The 19,186-nt window shown below is 36.7% G+C and overlaps 1 protein-coding gene across 1 annotated transcript in view; it reads right to left on the bottom strand.

The window, feature by feature from the left end:
• Positions 1 to 15,336: 15,336 nt before the first annotated feature.
• LOC121734856 (interference hedgehog-like) overlaps positions 15,337 to 19,186 on the bottom strand; it is an 87,804-nt gene continuing 83,954 nt past the window's right edge. The window contains exons 15-16 of the mRNA XM_042125493.1: positions 17,488 to 17,570; positions 15,337 to 15,627 (exon numbers count right to left, since the gene is read on the bottom strand). Of these exons, the coding sequence (XP_041981427.1) occupies positions 15,532 to 15,627; positions 17,488 to 17,570 (179 nt within the window). The 3' untranslated portion in view covers positions 15,337 to 15,531. The remainder of the gene's footprint in view (positions 15,628 to 17,487; positions 17,571 to 19,186) is intronic.

The following is a 19,186-nucleotide window of genomic DNA, read 5'->3' as shown; positions in this document are numbered from 1 at the left end:
AAGTACGATTTTAGGAAGGCGAGTGCTGTGCCTTTTATGCCATAGTGACAGAGTTTCCTGACCAATGTTTTGTGTTGCACGCAGTCAAAAGCCTTTGAGAGATCGCAAAAAACTCCTAGAGCATCCTGCGACGTCTCCCCGGCATTAAAAATACTACTGATCAATTCAACGCCTGCGTCTGTAGTAGACCGTCCCTTTGTAAAAACAAATTGTTTATTATGTAAAATATTGAAGTGCGTTAGTAATTGATTCAGTATTAGCCTCATATTCAAAGCCTTTATTCAGACAAGTCATTACAATAATTCCTTTAATTAAACGTTAGAATAGTTTTTTTCAAAATAAAATGTCAATTACTAGTTAAATTACAATATTGTCAATACATTTTCATTTTTAACAGTTTACTTATATATAATTAATACATCATATATTTTTTTTTGCAATTTAATTTGAACTAATTTTGTATATGTATAAAATATTTATTATTTATGTTATCTTATGCTGTATCCTTTACCGGGAGTCAAAGTATCTGATAAAAGTGTGACATACTTGAACTTTATTACTGAGTAATATGGTTGAGGAATGACAAATAAGTTACTTTACCTGTACGTACAGTTTTTGATTTAAAATGGGCATAATATTTAGCCAGTTGACATTGAAGTTAGCGAAACTTGTAAATGTATAACGCTAATAAAAAATCGCCCAAGTGCGAGTTGGACTCGCGCACAAAGGGTTCCGTACCACTATAGAGCAAAAATAAGAAAAATATGAGTGTTTTTGTATGGGAGCCCCCCTTTATTATTAATTTCATTTAAATTTTATTATGAATTATTAAAGAATAAATAAAACTGGGTAATTTGTGAACATTTCAGGTGGCTACCTGTTGTCATCATTATTAACGAGCAAAAAATGTAAAAAAATCACGTTTGTTGTATGGAAGCCCCCTTTAAATATTAAATTTATTTTATTTTTAGTATTTGTTGTTATAGCGGCAATGAAAATACATAATCTGTGAAAATTTCAACTCTCTAGCTATTACCATTCTTGAGTTACAGCCTGGAAACAGACGGACAGACATCGAAGTCTCAGTAATAGGGTCCCGTTTTTACCCTTTGGGTAAGGAACCCTAAAAATTGAAATTACAAATTGTGTGCCGCCGCTTGAAATTTCAATTTTGAATCGCTACCATGTTACTCCGAGTCAGGTCTTGAGTTTCAGTGTAAACTAGCCCTTAAGGCCTGATTACATCTGCCGAGTAGAGTGACGGAGACAATGCCCTCAGCCGAGCACTTGGTAGTTGGTACGTATATTATATACCTCTATGTGCTCGGCCGAGGGCACTGCCATTGCCACCCTACTCGGTAGGTGTAATAAGGCCTTAAATCACACGGGCACCAATAAATTTTTGCTCCAAAAATTATAAAACGGATGTCGGGGATGAAAAATAAAAGAGAAAATTCGAAAATTGGAAAACATTGTCTGCTTGATCGGACCTTTGCTTGCTTAATAAAAAGATCGATAAACCCATGATGAACCTTTATAAAACTTTCAGGGTAGCTCTTCGAACAAAAAAATATAAAATCCCGATCAACTTTTACATAAATCTTGTTTTAAGTTTAGCTTTCTGATCGTATTTTAATTGATTCGTATTATGTTGACATGTTGTTCAATGTTCGTTCCGTACTCAGCATCATGCGAGTCAACAGTCTAGTCCAGCCAAGAGTCCGTGTTAGATTAGGTTAGGATAGCCTCCTAACCTAACCTATAATTCAGGAGCGGTCTGTGCGTCGCTCCGCTTCTGAGTATGGATCGACGACAGTGCCCTGTGCCTATATGCATTTCCATCGTGGTTTTAGCAATTTTAAATGACAAGGAAATAAATATACCTCTTTTTTATATCTAAAATAAACAATTTTTCATTGACTTCTTTTAGCTGTAACTTTTTTCCTACAGCGATGTAAGGCTGGCCCCCATAATAACAAATGCTTGTCACAAAAAGAGCTTGGTCGTGTGTACATTTTGCCTGTCCCCCTTTAAGCAAAATCGTTTCAGCGGTTTGGGCGTTAAGAGATTACAGACTGAGTACTGGCAGACTCACTTGCGCGCTAGTAATACTAGTATGGATTACCTTGAAGTATTATCATTAACTTTTGTTTCACGCTGTATAAAAGAATTCCTGACCTACCTTACTATTCTTTTATCTTGCAGACTCAACGATTGCAGCACAATCGCTTCGATAGCATTTGGTCAACAAAAATCTGTCTGTATTGTTTGGTCAGAGGCAGCATAAACGTTGGATAATCTTCTGCTGTAGAACAAAAGACGTGTTCTGTGACGGCTTACAATCAATGTGGAAGTCTGACATAGATTTAAAAATCGATAGACCTGCCGCTTAAGGTATTATTTCCTAAAGTTTTTGACTGGATCTATTTAGGGTTTTTCGCGTAACTGTCTGCCACGCACGGTAAAACTCTGGAATCAACTGTCGCCAGCAATATTTCCAGACCAAACCTTCACAAGAAGAGAGCGTATTCTCTCTACGGTAGTTGCTTTCCTTCAGGTGATCCGAATGCTCGTTCGCCCCTTAACATTCTAAAAAAACTTTTACGGCCGCCCGTTTCATCAATAAACCGTTCCACGAGGAAAATATACCAATCTTCAACTCTTCCACCGTGCGTTTTTCCTGTTACTTTCTTTCCACGCATTGTGAAACTCTGGAATGAACTAACGTCACCAGTATTTTCGGACCATTACGACCAAACCTTCGAGAAGAGAACGTATTCTCATTTAAAAGGCCGGCAACGCACTTGCAACTTTGACGGTGCGAGATTCCACGGCGACGGTAGTTTCCATCATGTGACCTGTTTGTTCGCTTGCCCTTTAGTTTTATACAGAAAAAACACATAATTACTTGATCAGTCGACATATCGTAAAAGTAAAAATAATATCCGGCCATGAATACCTAAGATTATACAAATCCTGCACCTACCCCATCTACACGTACCTCATTCTATGGACCCTGCACAGTAATCCTTTGACGTTGGTAATTTCGGCGCTCCAGATTATATAAGAGCAGCGCTTATATCAGACGTATCCTATATTCTGAATGTCTTAATACTCCACTGCGTCTTCAGAATGGAGTTTAGCGTACGAACAATGTGTTCATAGCTTTAAACACGAGCGTACTTGTAAATAAAACTGAAAGTCTAAGTTAATATTAACAAAGTTGACGGCTTTTAAATACGTCTTCATTAAAAAATTTTAATCTTTTAATGAAAAGTATAATTCATATCCATACTATACGTACTTTAACTTACTAATATTATAAATGCAAAAGTGTGTATGTCTGTATGTCTTTCTGTTACCTCTTCACGCCCAAGCCGCTAAACCGATTTTGCTGACATTTGGTATGGAGATTCTTTGAGCCCCGGGAAAGGACATAGGCTACTTTTTATTGCGGAAAAATGCACGGTTCCCGCGCGATAAAAGAATTTTGGCGCAAAGGAGTTGCGGGCGTTATCGAGAGAATAAAACTATCGAGCAATGCTGAATGTGTGGACGAAAGCCCGAGCCGCGGGTTTTACTCTTTGATCGTGCAAAACCGTATGTGAGTACTTAGCATTAGATGTTATAAGGTATGGAGATAAAATCATAAATGAATATGGAAAAAGACAACCGAAATAGTTCCGGTTTTTTTTTTTTTTTTTAGAATGGCAATATAGTAATGGCAATGACGTAAGACGTTATTTTACAAAATTAGATGAATCACCGATTGAGAGGAATTGCTAAATGTGACCATTATAGCCCCGCAGGACTAAAATTAGCCAAATCGGTTCACCTTTTTTTTTTCAAGTTTATACCTCGTTTTTTTTGTGACCAACAAAACCCACTTTTACTCCCGCATCTACTCTCCCTCTATTTCATGATTTTTTTCTCACACATCACACAGAGTAATAAACGTTTGATAAACTGCACAAAAATCAATTTGGCACCGCGCCAACTATTAAAACTTGTTGTCGTTAACAACTTGTAACACATTCACGATCATACGTATCACCAATTAGTCTAAACTGCTTGCTAAGCTCTCTGCAAGCTGCTATTTATTATTCACGCCCGTTTCGTCTCATTTCGTTTACGATTCAGTATATTTACTATAAACTAGAACAGGATTACGGATTAGTAACAGGAGAACGGATGCGGACCGCGGTCCGCTATTTGGTGACCCCAAATAGCGGACCGCGGTCCGCATCCGGACCGCCGACCCATTGTGTGCGGACCACCGACCAAGCATTTTCGAAGATGAACTTCGTTTAATTCACCAATGCTTGCACCAATTTCACTCCAAACTTCAGACAGATAATAACTAGCGACTAGCAACAAAAATGTCACTTTCCTATAACTAATTCCTCCGTAATTAGCTTTGTTTAAAATAATATTTTTTTTATAAAATGTGTGGACCGCGAAGGTAATTTCATTTCTTAAAATGGACCCCGAGCAAAACTAATTAGTGACCCCTGAACTAGAACAACAAATAATCCATACTGATATTATAAAATATGCGTGTCCGTCTGTCTGTTACCTCTGACGCTCAAACCGCTAAACCGATTTTGCTGAAATTTAGCATAGAGATACTTTAAGTACCGGGAAAGGACATAGGATACTTTTTATCCCGGAAAATATACGGTTCCTGCACAATAAACGAAGTTTGGCTACTATAGTGCCACCAGTTAAAGCGCGACCTTCGTAGCATACTAAATGTATGCTACGAGAGTCACGCTTTAAGTGGTCAGAGTATAATCATCTAGTTAAAAATATTTCTTGTAGTAAAATGAGAGAAGTTGCCCATAAAATTAGCAAAAGACATTAGATTGGGCGGAATCAATATTCTTCTATACAAAAAAAAAATAATTTAAAAAAATTTTAGTCTCGGCTAACCGGCTAACCGATTTGGCGGAGTATGTATGCTTGGTGGAGTATGTATAACAATTGAATATTTTATGGTGTATAATTAAAAGATTATACAACAAGCCCTGCTAGGGGGACAAGATTAAAAAAAAACGATATGGCTAATTTTAGTCTTGAATTATTTGTGGAAGTCCAGGTGTTTATATTAAGAGGGAAGTGATACGGTTTTACTGCGTATCTAGTCAATTAAAAAATATACAACGTAGAAGAAATAAAGGGACATGGCAGTGTCACCGCCAAGTCAAGAAAAGCCTCTTTTCAAAGTAATTGACACAATTTTAAAATATGTATTTGCAAAAATCAACCATCCGAATCGCTTTATTATTTTTAGGCTTTGTGTGAAAAGAATTTTATTTAAAAAAATGCCATGTACCTTATAGACCTTATTTTTATAGTAATAAGAGCGAAATTTGTACAGTTTTGTTTCGATATACACTAGCCGGCGGGCACTTTTATCGTCTTTCCATGTTTTGTTAATTGAAAAGGGTTTGTATGTGAAAATAATAAAAATACAAATAAAAGGGGCCAATTTACATTCACAGGTTTTGGCTACATTGGCGGAACCACTTAGCAAAATGCATAAGAAATGTTCTTATGAACTAGGTACCTATCAGGGGCGTAGCTACCGCCGCATCAGCCGTATCAATTATACGGGGCCCCCAAACTACGGGGCCCCCAAGGTGCGTAAGCAAAAATTAATAAAAACTTCCTAAATTTTTTAAATTTCAGAAATGAGAAAAGTAAAAAAAAAAGCAATTTCTTTTTTCCCGAGTAAAGCGTACGTTCAAATTTTAAGTACTTCTATGGGACAGTAACGCCTGTCAGACCTGTCACTATTTGTCCATAGAGGCAGAAACTTTAGAAAAACTAAAGTCATCATCAGCTATGAATGATTTAATTAATCAGTTTGCTGAAAAAAGTCATGGAGAGTTAATATTTAATTTGAATTGTTTTTTTTAAAAATGTGACAGAAAGATAAAATTTATGATGAATAAATATTTCTTTTAATTTAATGCTAACATTAGGTATTTTCTTTTTTGAGAAATCTTTACCCTTCCTAAGGGCCCCCAACAAATTTTTATACGGGGCCCCGCCAAGGTACGCTACGCCCCTGGTACCTATGTAAAGAAATACATTCACACAAGATTTTCTTGTTTGTCTCTGAATGACAGTGGATCGATTTTAATAATAAAAAAAAAATCTATAATTATAGTTGTGTGACAACCGACAGCAGTTTATCTTTTCGATAGCATTGTTAAGAGCCTGCTGTCAGAAATATCAAAGCACCCTAGCCCCGCTTACACACCCCGCTAATAAAAATATAACTATCGAGTCAAAATACCTAAGTGAATCGTGTTTCCCCTTAGGCAAATATCAGATACATAATTATTTAGGTCACAGGTCGGCGCGAGCGCACACCTGCGCGTGCTCCCCGTTCAACTTCGTTTCAGGCACTGAAGCGCGGGAAATAGGCACTTATCTCCTGAAGCTGGAATGTCGTTGCGTCACAGGTGCGGGCGTTATGCCGTGCCGTATCGTAAATAGCAGCTACCGTACTCTTATTTAAGTATTCTAAATGATGTTTTATTATTTTATTGTATTATTATATTATGTATAGTATTACTATATATTATTATTATAATTTATGTTGAATCTGTCGTGCGTCAGGCGTAATATGTATAGGAACCACGGAAGATCAGGTACCGCGGTGCAGTGTTCTGCGCCGTGGTAATACACCTGAGTGGGTATCCTTTTCGGCATTATACAATGCACTGCCTAATGATGCCATATTTTTTTTTTGTAGTTTGTTGTTTGTTTTATTTTTTCTTTTGGTTTATTTTTTGCTTTTTTTTTGCTTTAGTGTGTGCAGTGTATTGTATTTATGTTTGAATAAAATTTTTATTATTATTATTATTATTATCATTATAGATAAATATACAATGATTAAATAAATCTCAATTTCATTTAAGTCAATCGTCTTCCGGGATCGTAAAAATTATTACGATCCCGGAAACATAGCAAAATTTGTCAGCCCGCTCTTAAGGTTGTCACAGACAGAGCAGTTAATGTAAAGATGTATATTATAGCACGATACATTTCGGTACATCTCGATACATCTTTCTATAGAAATCGTCAGGAGACCACACACAACAGCTATAATGTATATTTTTACATCTTCGTATCTTAAGATACAGATTTTGATACATCTAAAAACATCTCAATACATCTCAATATATTTCTGTATATTACTGCGGGGCTAAAATGGTCGCTTTGAAGAATCATGATATGAATCGTCATATGATTCATTTTTCCAAAATCGCAAAATGCAACTCTGCTTGCAATTCATTTCTGTATTTTTGTACTGATTTGACATTTGTCAGTTTGACAGTTTTGACAATTCATTTGCTGAATTGATTGAGAGGAATTGCTAAATGTGACCATTTTAGCGCCGCTGTACATCTCTTCTCTTCATAGGATGTTCAAAAATTTCTGTGCTTATATTATATGTGTATGATAGACAAATATACACAGTGTTGCCACTTGCCACCTTATGGCCGATTTACACGGGTGACTAAAGCCGCACGGCGAAAATCGACCGTGTAAATGGCAATTCGACTACGCCGCATGCGGCTAAAGTCGTAAGCCCCAAAGTCGTGCGGACAATGGCCGCTTGCGGCTGGTGACTAAAATCGGCCGTGCAAATGCTCAGCCGCAAGCGATCGCTTGCTGCGAATACTACTGTTCTGTTTTTGACACAATATGTAACAATGCGCGCATCAAAATTACAATCCGAATCATCATCTGATGAACTATCTAGTAAATCTAATAGCATGTAACTCGAAAGGTCATATTATTACAACATTAAAAATAAGAACAGCCTGTATAACACTTTAGCAGCTGAAAATATGTGCGTCAAGCGGGGCGTTTAGAAAGATACCCTTACCTGTTGTGTGTGTGATACATTAATATAATGTAAAGCTATACATCCCGGGATGTAATGTATAATAATATACATTACCTGCTCTGTCTGTGACACCCTTCAATTGGTTATTTTGACGTTAGCCAATAATAAACGCGCTAATGAATAGAGAAACCTTGGAACCGGGCATGTAAATGAGTTGGCAGTAGATTAGAAATCAGAACTCGTGTGATATTACGGTGATACGAAGGAACTTTTTTTTAATGTAAACTGATTTTTTTTACAATTATTGTAAAAATATCCAGTTTTAACATACAACCATATAATCGTGTTTCCCATAACATAAACTTAAGTTAGATTGAAATTCATGGAATATGGATATTATTCAACACATTGAAATACAACAAAGCGTGTAAACAATTGCAAATCTATATCGGATTATTTAATCCAATATTGGTAATATTCTGTGTATAATAGAGGGCTTAAAGCGTGCAAATGGTGGCGTGGTTAAGTAAGTTATGTCGATCACAAATTGCCCTTTGCTCGCTTTTTACGTAAAGCTATGCGTAATTTAGTTTTGTTTTGCAATAAAGGCTTTATGCAACTTTATGACGCCACTAAAACGGATTTAATTTACGTTCCGATTCCGTTTACGGTTTAAATTCCGGTTACGATTTAAATTTTAAAAAGGAAATGCAAATATTAGGAATGCATTAAGAGTTATGACGTCAAAATAAAACTAGAAGTGTAAAGAACATGGGGAATTTTTGTATGGAGGCCATTCCCACTACGATAGCACGATGATATTATGAAAATATACGATCGTACTAATAATAGTAGTGGGGACGGGTTACATACAAAAATTCCCCTTGATATTTACATTTTCGGTTTATTTCTTCTAATATACATAATTGTAATACGCAATAGATGAAAGTTGAATAAATTATTTTGTGACGAAAAATCTGTAAACTATAGCAGAAAACAGTTGATGATATTAGAACTGACTTTCTAGTCTGTCCATCTTGCAGTATGTAATAACTAAAATTTCCTGTAAATAACCCGGAAACAGAAATTGCTTGCTAAAAATTGAAAACAGCTAGGTAATTTTCTGTTTAAAAAACTCGAAAACGGATAAAATTACCCAAAACGGTTTACGATTTGGGTGATTCTAAAATTACCCAAAAGATTAATCTATATATAATATTAATACGTGAGCCAAAAACTTTGTATCCCTTTTGACGAAAAATGGGGAAACGTGGGTGAACGAAATTTTGCACAGTTATAGTTCATATGGTGAAGGAGTGCATCGAGCTAATATTATTTTAAAATTATGCTTTTGTCATACATTTTTTTTAACAAATAAAACATTACACAGACTACAACACACACACTAGGAAAAATTACAGATTTTTGAGTGACAAGCCTATACATACAAGTTTATACCCTTTTATTTGTGGTTGAAGTCTGTTGACAACAAGGTGACAAATTGAAAATAGATTATAGTTTTTTTTATTAAATCTTAGATACTATTAGACAATGCTTACACGGCCAGTCTGAGATCAGCTGAGTCACAGAGACAATAGTTGAAAAAAATATGATAAAGTCAATATTTTTTACAAAATATAGGTAGTAGTCCTAATGTCGTTAAGACTAAGGTCGAATTTCGACCATTGGGCGATCTCTAGTAATACTAATCTTGAAATATCCGTGAAAGTCCAGAGAAGGTGGTAAGTAAATACGTAGGTGATACGAAGTACACCGGGTAATCTACTCACACATAAGTAATATCACATACAAATTACAATGGTATAAAATCAAAGAAGTTATATCCGCCAGTCGGCGTTTGCATTGTGCTCGGAACAATGTTCGACAGCGTCACATAAAAGACATTCATTATCACCAGATTATCCGCCGTGATGAGGGAACTAATTAATTGTTACTGCTGCTGTTTTAATTGGCAAACGGGCGGAAATAGCCTGATGGTAAGCACCGTTATTTATCTACAACATGAGAGAGTACCTGATACCTTTTCAAGTTAGCGCACTTATTGCTGCCGTTTTGATTGGAAAATGGACGAAAATCACCTGATTTTAAGCCTAGTGATGAACAACACTAGAAAAGTCACATACCTGTCCCTTACCTTTCGTTGCCCATCAAGCCGGCCCGCTCGTTCCGAAGCATGTACATTTTCAGTACGTAATTTGCGAATTACTATGATACTTATTTAATGAAAATGCGAAAAGGACTGTCTGTGTCTAAGTCTGTCTGCCACGTCTGTATGTTTTAAAAATTAAATCGCTGAACTGATTTTTATAACGTTTAATATGAAGGTACGTTAAAGCCCTGGAAAAGGACAAAGGATATTTTTTTATCTCGAATAATGTATGGCTCCCGAGCAATAAAGAAATAAGTAAACGAAATAGCGGGCAACATCTAAGTAGTAATTATATGACTTCTAAGATATTTCACTCATCTCGCAACTCCTAATTACAAATACTTGCAATTATAATTAACTACGGACTATCAGAGAAGTTGATTCCTAGGCAGATGGCGGACCTTAGGCCCGTATAAATAGTCAGTACTTAAGATGCGACCCGGTCTCAAGACGCGGTTCGGCTCTGTGATTGGTCCAAATTTTGACAGCCAACTAATCACAGAGCCTGAACCGTGTCTTGAGACCGAGATACATCTTGAGTACTGACTATTTGTACGGGCCTACGTAATATGGTCGCGGTAAGTCAAACCCATCCGACCGATCACAGCCAACATTGAATTGACATTGGACACTCAAGATAATGTGAAATAAGCCGACCAAACGACGTAGGTCTGTCAACTGTATAGGAATCAATTTCCTCGGGTATACAATATAACAAAGACTTCCTTTAGGTCATTTCAGTTACATCATACATGTATTGTACAGAAAATACGCAACTTCATCTGACATCGATGACAATGAAACAAATATTTTATGTATCACCTTTATTGCTTTTTACACAATTTTATTTTACACGTTATTTCATCAATTAAAATATTCAAAAGATGCAACACTCCTCACTATGACAACCAGTGTAAGCGGGCCTGCGGATATGTGACCATCCTTTTCACGGAAAAGCCAATGTATATTGGTTTTACGTCGATAAAAATAAAAATTTTATACAGTCATACAATTCCCAATTGTAAAAACAATAAATAACACTCACAACCTTACGCTGTTTTACATGAAAGTACCACCAAATCGCTTAAGTACTTAGCCAAAAAAATATTTACAACATTTAAATTAAAACGGTACCGGAAATTTTAATTGTCGTAAAGGACATTTTGGAGAAAATGAGTTATATTAGCTAATATATTATTATAATAAATTATATACTTAGGCGAGTATGTTCCTCTCAATCAATCAAATCAGCCTATATTCGTCTACTCTTGGACATAGGCATCTTTCAATGAACGCCAATATGGCTGATCTCCTAATACTCGCATCCAACATGGGCCCGCAACTAAACGGAAATCGTCGTCGCACATAACTATGATGGAGGTCGACCTACACCCCGTTTACCCAGCCTTGGTCTCCATTCCAGAGAGGAGCATTCTCTACATATTTCTATTTATTTTTATTTATTTTTTTATGAAATAAGGGGGCAAACGAGCAAACGGGTCACCTGATGGAAAGCAACTTCCGTCGCCCATGGACACTCGCAGCATCAGAAGAGCTGCAGGTGCGTTGCCGGCCTTTGAAGAGGGAATAGGGTAATAGGGGAGGGAAGGGGTGGGAAGGGAAGGGAATAGGGGAGGGTAGGAAAGGGAATAGGGTAGGGGATTGGGCCTCCGGTAAACTCACTCACTCAGCGAAACACAGCGCAAGCGCTGTTTCACGCCGGTTTTCTGTGAGAACGTGGTATTTCTCCGGTCGAGCCGGCCCATTCGTGCCGAAGCATGGCTCTCCCACGTATAAAATAAATAACACTCACAATAATAACACTCCTAATAATTGTATTTTCCATCATGAGCCAACTTTACCATTGAGAGGCCGCATCCTAACGAGAAGAGTTATAGTTCTACCTATAACTCTTATATTCTCTATATATCTACTCTATATATTTTAAATACATTTTCGCCAAAATGTCCTTTACGACAATTGCCGGTGTCGAAAAATTTTCGCCCTGGCTGCGTCACTACTGTGGCTCACATATTAAAAATACTTTAAGTACTACTCGATTTGCCTTAATTGAATCTTCGTTTAAATTCATTTTCAATAAAATGTGAACGAGCTATTAGATTAATTAACTTTGTTCATTAATTATGGCGTAATAAAGATTTGTTGTTTTCATTAAACCTTTGAAGTATTTAACAAAGATACTATGTCAAATTTTTAATCAACATCGCTCGTAATTGAGAAAATGTTAAAATTACGCTCAGCAAATAAACACACATTTCATATTTTGTAACATTTGAGCAACCGAGATTCTGTTACATCCATACTCGACACTACTGGAAACTAGTATTCAAAGAAGTCGTCTCGTGCTGGGTGTCTCTACATGAGAACTAGGACAGAATTATTTTAGTGCCTTCTTACATCAGGCTTTTTTGGATTCATATAATATGTCCGCCCGAACGCGCGTTTTGGCGATATAAATCGAGCCTTAGTGCTATAATTCCATCAATACAACCAGACACCTACTAACGGAATGTTAATGAACAAAGCGCAACCAAACTGACACTAGAATGCTTAGTCAAAACGCATTAGCTAATATGTCCACACTATGCACATTCATCTACAATTTTCGTCATCTTCTTTCATTCAACTTTCGTTTTGGCGCATTCAATGATTGCGCCAAAACGAAAGTTGAACGCATGCGTCAACGAACACAACGCCAACATTGTCAGTTTTGCTCAGTTGCAGTGTCTGTCAGCTTATTGTAACATGTGCGACGAGAACATTTTACTGGGTGGAATATGTGCGACTTATTTGGTCATAAGAAATTCCAGAAAAAAAGAACCAAGCGAAAGTTTTGCATACGGACAGAGCGCATGCGTCGCGGACATGCCTCACGTGCGCTGTTGACTGTGCTATAACGCATGCCCTTGATGAAAAAAAAGGCACAGTGTGGACATAGCGATTAGCCAATTTCGATAGCAAGGTTGTCAAAACATTACGGGATTTGACATAACGCATCGCAACTCGCATCGCGATACGTTTTGTCAAATCTGACATTTTTGACATCTAATTTTAACCATCAAAACTGGCGAAAACACTGACTAGAGAGCTAGGTGAATAACTCATATTATATTATAGAGCTGGATACAATATATTTTTGTAGCGACCACAAGTAATTATTGCGCTGCCATGGTGTCTTAGTGAAATATACCTCTAATATATTCTTACAGTAGACGATTTTGCAGACCATTGCATTTTTAAGCAGTAAGTACATATACAAAATAAGGCAATTTCAGATCATTATAATCCTTCAAATCTAAAACTAGCTGTACAAAAATTAACCTAAAATTGCAACATTATTTTGCGTAATAATATCTTTATTTATACCCTAAATATGTGTATTGTTTATCGTCAAATTAAAAGAAATAAAATTGTAAAATATGGCCAAGATTATAAAACGATTATACAAACATTTTAATTGTGATATTAATCTTAAGTGTATCTAAAAACTTTATAATTTGATGCTATACACTGTGCTGACACTGATAACTATATGAAAGTTATAAAGAAAGTTTTTTTTACAAAAACGTAAATTAACAAAAAACTAAGTATAAATAGTAAAAAATTACATAATATTTCAGTTTCATTTTTGTTAACAACATTAAGTTACGAACAGGTTTTAAGTACACTCAAAAGTTTAAAAACTTTGTGACCATGTTATTTACTTTTTAGTAACAGTTTATATTTTCTAGTCTGAAACATAGTTTTACATCATATTTAATTTATAAGCTACTCTTTTTTTAACGTAAACCTAAAATATTAAGCGTTTATACATTATATTTATAAAGATTGTCTTTAAATATAAAGTTATTCTATCTTAATAAATACTTAGTCTACTTAGTCTTATTTGTTTTACAATAAAGATTACTTTCCAAATGTAATAAAAATAATTTCAATTGCAGACTTGGCTGATTCACTACCGTGTGACCAATTTTATACAATATTCCTACGAGTATAATGGCCAGTTTACATTAGCCCCATCCAGTAATTCAATGCAGCGCTGGATTGGATTACTGGATTGGAATAATGTCGCCGCTATAATGTCGTTTTCATTTCACTTTAAAAATAATTCATTCTATTCGTATATCAATGTCCCTGGAAAGTACTGAAACATGACTTAAACTTAAATAAATGCTGAGACGAGTATGAGCGGTGTACGCATCGCACAGTTATTTACAGCGTGGCAAAAAAGAGTGCGTTTTAAATGAGGACACTTTCAACCCTACGTTACGCTTGAACGCACTTTTGACACAATAATATAATATTATATTAGTCTTATGTTGCCATTAATAAAAAAATAGTTCCAGCTATCACTGCGCCAGACTCTTTTTTTCCAAGCTGTAATTAAAAGGCAGCCGCACTATCGCCAGATTGTTAAACCGTAAATATATTTGCCGAAGCATTTCCTAGCCCCATATTTTTGAAGTGAAACTTCTTTAGTCGCGTTGAGAGTAAAATGTCAAGATCGCGTCATAAAAGGAGGGTATAATAATATTTTTTGATGACAGAAGTTTCACTTCTCACATGCCAAACAAACACTCTTTTTTGCATTGATCTTGTTCTTAATCCTGATGTTTTACACAAAATTATGGCGACTGGCGTAACATAATTTAGTTACATATCTTTCACAACATTTACACAATTATACAAATTCAACATGGAATATTTTTTCTATACAATACCGCAATCATGATATCTGGGTACTTGGTCTTGGTACTTTTGATAGCAAAGTTAGGTGTCGATTGGGATTTGACCTACGAATAATAAAAACTAAGGAAAAGTAACGCCGTCAAAAAACATGCTCCACAATACTTGTCAAAAAAGTGTACCTTAGGTACACATTTCAATACATTTGCAATATTTAGGTGACCTAGAGCGGTACTAGGCTGACGTTCCATGACAGATCAAAAGGAACCAAATTTAAAACGGTAATAGTATGGGAGTCACGATTCCTTAGTTTTTATTATTCGTAGGATTTGACTTATCACATCGTAAACGCCCTGACACTTACCCCGCGTTCCACATGGCGTTAAAAACGATCAAAACTAGGAGGCATTTTGAGGTTTTGAGGTTTTTGATCGTTTTTAACGTCAAGTGGAACGCGGGGTTAGCGATGCGTTATGTCAAATCGCATACATTTTTGACGTCCGACGTCCATGTTCGCGTTCAAAATTAACGATCCCTCTAGCAGGTTGATACATACATTTTATTTGTATTTTTGTTGACTGTTCGTTTTAATTATTTTTGTCATAGGTACATAATATTGTTATTTTCATAATAACACTATTAAATTATGCAAGCTATCCACTTGCTAACGAATAAATTAACAATACAACGTTAGCTGCTACGTGTCTTTTCAGTGATTTGACTAATTACATACAAGTGGTCAGTCGCCATTTCGAAACACCAATTAATGTAACGAAAAGTTCACTAATTATACATACTGTCTGGGGCCGTTTTTCCTCGGTGTGTCGTCGTTACTGGCGTTATTGTTATGCAAAAACGACATCTCCACGCCGCCATCGCTGCCCTGAGAACAATATAATCATTATAAAAAAGACTCATAGATGGAAACAAAAGTAATGGCGTAGCCAATCTAAAGGTGAAGCACGTGGGAGAGCCATGCTTCGGCACGAATGGGCCGGCTCGGCCGGAGAAATGCCACGTTCTCACAGATAACCGGCGTGAAACAGGCGCTTGCGCTGTGTTTCGCCGAGTGAGTTTACCGGAGGCCCAATCCCCTACCCTATTCCCTTCCCTACCCTCCCCTATTCCCTTCCCTTCCCTACCCTCCCCTATTTCCTTCCCTTCCCTACCCTCCCCTATTCCCTTCCCTTCCCTACCCTCCCCTATTACCCTATTCCCTCTTAAAAGGCCGGCAACGCACCTGCAGCTCTTCTGATGCTGCGAGTGTCCATAGGCGACGGAAGTTGCTTTCCATCAGGTGACCCGTTTGCTCGTTTGCCCCCTTATTTCATTAAAAAAACAACCTAACATAACCTTTAAGGTGTGACATAATGGTCCCCATCCATAAAGTATGTCACACTCACACCTAAAAAATCATGAAAATCTTGTGACGTACTTAATGAATGGCCTTAGTGACTAAGGTTTCGTTGATAGAATGTGGGGTCCTTCCCACCTTAGGAAGGTGGGATCACAGCAGCAGACATGTCCCCTAAAATCTAGGTAATTAGCATAGTTGCTTCACTCCCCATTTGGGCCTGAAGGAAAAGAAACCTTCGATAGTTTCAACAATAATACATGAATAAAGAAAAGAAGAACAAAAGTTCTTAGCCATCTTTTAAAAAGCATTCACAAAAATTGTATAGTCGTAAGTACGTCGCACGTATTCAGTCACCATCTTAGGATCAAACCTGCACCTCTCCACCAAAAAACACTGTACCATTGACGCGTTAAGGAACAATAATCATATTTTACCGCTAATGGTCCTTCGAGCCGCGAGCTCGGGGTTTATTTACAGCGGCGTTTTACATGACTACGTGTTCTTAATTAACCGATGTTAAGTACCCAACAAATTAAGGGGTACTATGTATATTTTAATGATATTAAGACAAAATTGCTCTGTGAGGGTGCTTTTTGATCCCTAGTCTTGCATATATACAGTGTTTTGTTTCCATAGAATATTGAAATAAAAAATAAAAACTTAAGTCATAAAAAAATTAAAATGACTTTATCTGAGCAGTAACAAAAAGTCTGTAATTCCCACGGGAATAAATGTCCAATGACCCAATGAGCAATACTTTCAAATAAAGTGTCTTTATAAGTGTAAAATTTTAATCTTTCATTTCTTATTATTATTTACAGCTACTATTATACTAGTCCAAGATCCTCTGGACCCTCAAGATTTGGTTAACACAATGCTGAATGTCGACCTTAGTTCGTATCCTGTACTATATTGGATTTATTTGTGTCGATCTATTTTTGCCTCTATTAGCCTATTTGTATGTGTAGTAGGCCTCTAATGCAGTGTTTTTCAACCTTTTTTATGATGTAAAATATTTCGCGACCCCCAACGCTTTTCTGTATTACTTATCATATTATGTGTAACCAAACTTTATCTAATATATAAAATTCTCGTGTTCCACTGTTTGTGCTCGAACTCCGCTAAAACGGCTCAACCGATTTTAATGATGTTTATTCGTTAGGCCTGAGAATAGATTTTTATCTACTTTTATTGATACTAGACATAATTTATATGGCAAAACAACATTTACCGGGTCAGCTAGTGAATATTATAAAAAAATCCTTATCTTGAAATTATCATACGTCAATGTTTGTAATCTTTGTTGTTTTTTTTTTTACTGAAATATTTCTGACAACCCACAGTTTGGAAAACACTGTTCTAATGTAATGAAGCGGTAAATCTCACCTCAGCGTGCATGGGGTTAGCGGTGATTGTGATCGGCACTTTCCCGGGGATGTACCCGTTCGTCCCCTCCGCCGGCTTCTCCTCTGCAACAGAATAATATAAATGTAGAAGGTGGGTTCCCGAACCGAGATCGTTCTCAGAAATGGGCTGGCTCCCGAACCCGAATGGTTCTCAGAAATAGTATGGTTCCCGAACCGGGCTGGTTTCCGGAGGCGGAATAATTTGTGAAGCTAGAAAAACGGATAATTTCGAAAATTATCCGTTTTTCTAGCTTCACAAATTATTCCGTAGTCAGTATTAAATTTTTTAAAATTATACCATTTTAAATTAGCGTATTTTAAATCTTAACGTAAAGGGGTAGTTAGTGAAAATAGGAATAAGTTAATTCCTATTGAAAACGCAAATGACTAACCGAATAATCTTGTTACTAATTGAGTAACAATATGATATGAACGGAAACTTTCTAATATTATACATAACTAGTCTTCTGTCTGTCGCTCCTCTGCAACATCATGAATTATTCATCGCTAATCGCCTTAGACTGTAAAAATATTGTCGTAAGATAATCTTTGGGAACCTTTGGGCCGTGTTTGTAAGGGATGGATTGTCTTAGCCGTAAGACAACAATATTATTGTCATAGTTAGGTACATGAAGTTACCGGTTACATTGGTTTATATACAGGGTGTAACAAAACTAAGTGATAATACTTTAGGGTGTGTAATGTGTATGTGTTCCTTGTAGAGAGTTCATTGTGAGATTGCAGCGCTGAAAGACCAACATTTTTTCACTTTTGTATGGGCAAGCGCCCCAGCGTCGTACGTCGTCACCAGAGTTTCCCCATACAAGAGTGAAAAAAATTGGTCTTCCAGCGCTGCTACTTTCACAGTGAACTCTCTACAAGGAACACATACACACCCTAAAGTATTATCACTTAGTTATGTTACACCTTGTATATATAGCATGTTGGGCGATCTCTAGTTTAGATAAATCGTTATCATATCGTTATAGTCTGTCAAAAAAGTGAAGAAATTATAAAGTTGCAACATCATAGTATCATCCCTTTTTTTATATATTGATTTGAAAGGGATGCAATACAATGTTGCCACTTTTTAAATTCTTCACTTTTTTGACAGACAATACATATGCTTGAATCTCGAGGTGTATTTTTCGCCGCCATTTAAAACGGCCCTGTTTTTGATAACAGCTAGCCGTAATACGGCGCATTATACAATCAGACTGCGACATATCCGCCACACCGCGCGTTCTAATATAATACTCCCACACCGGTTTCGGTGACGGTGGTCGGTTTCATTAAAACCAGGTCAGTTACGCAGGAGTAATTTTATAGTGCCTAAGTGTGTGCGCAGTACACAAGAGCACTCACTATTCCTTAACTCTTACTCGTATAACCCAGTGGGACGGACGACCGACACGATTGGCGAGAGATTAGACGCGGGACCGACTTTTTAGATATTTATCCGACGCATGGATATTTGTTAGACAATCAGGTGATCAGCCTGCATTCTTCTAATCAAACTTGGAAATAACATGTTTCCAACGCGGGAATCGAACCCACGACCTCCGAGTCATGCTCTAAACTACTGGAGCACGGAGGCGTTTCAGCCTTGTAATGAATACGTCAGTAAAGTAGTTTACCCTATAAACTGGAGGGCTATCACCATAAGCCCGGCAGAGCCC

Source organism: Aricia agestis, chromosome 16, assembly GCF_905147365.1.
Source record: "Aricia agestis chromosome 16, ilAriAges1.1, whole genome shotgun sequence".
NCBI classification, from domain to species: domain Eukaryota; kingdom Metazoa; phylum Arthropoda; class Insecta; order Lepidoptera; family Lycaenidae; genus Aricia; species Aricia agestis.
The sequence above is the reverse complement of the archived record's forward strand: the minus strand, read 5'-3'. Positions and strand labels throughout refer to the sequence as shown.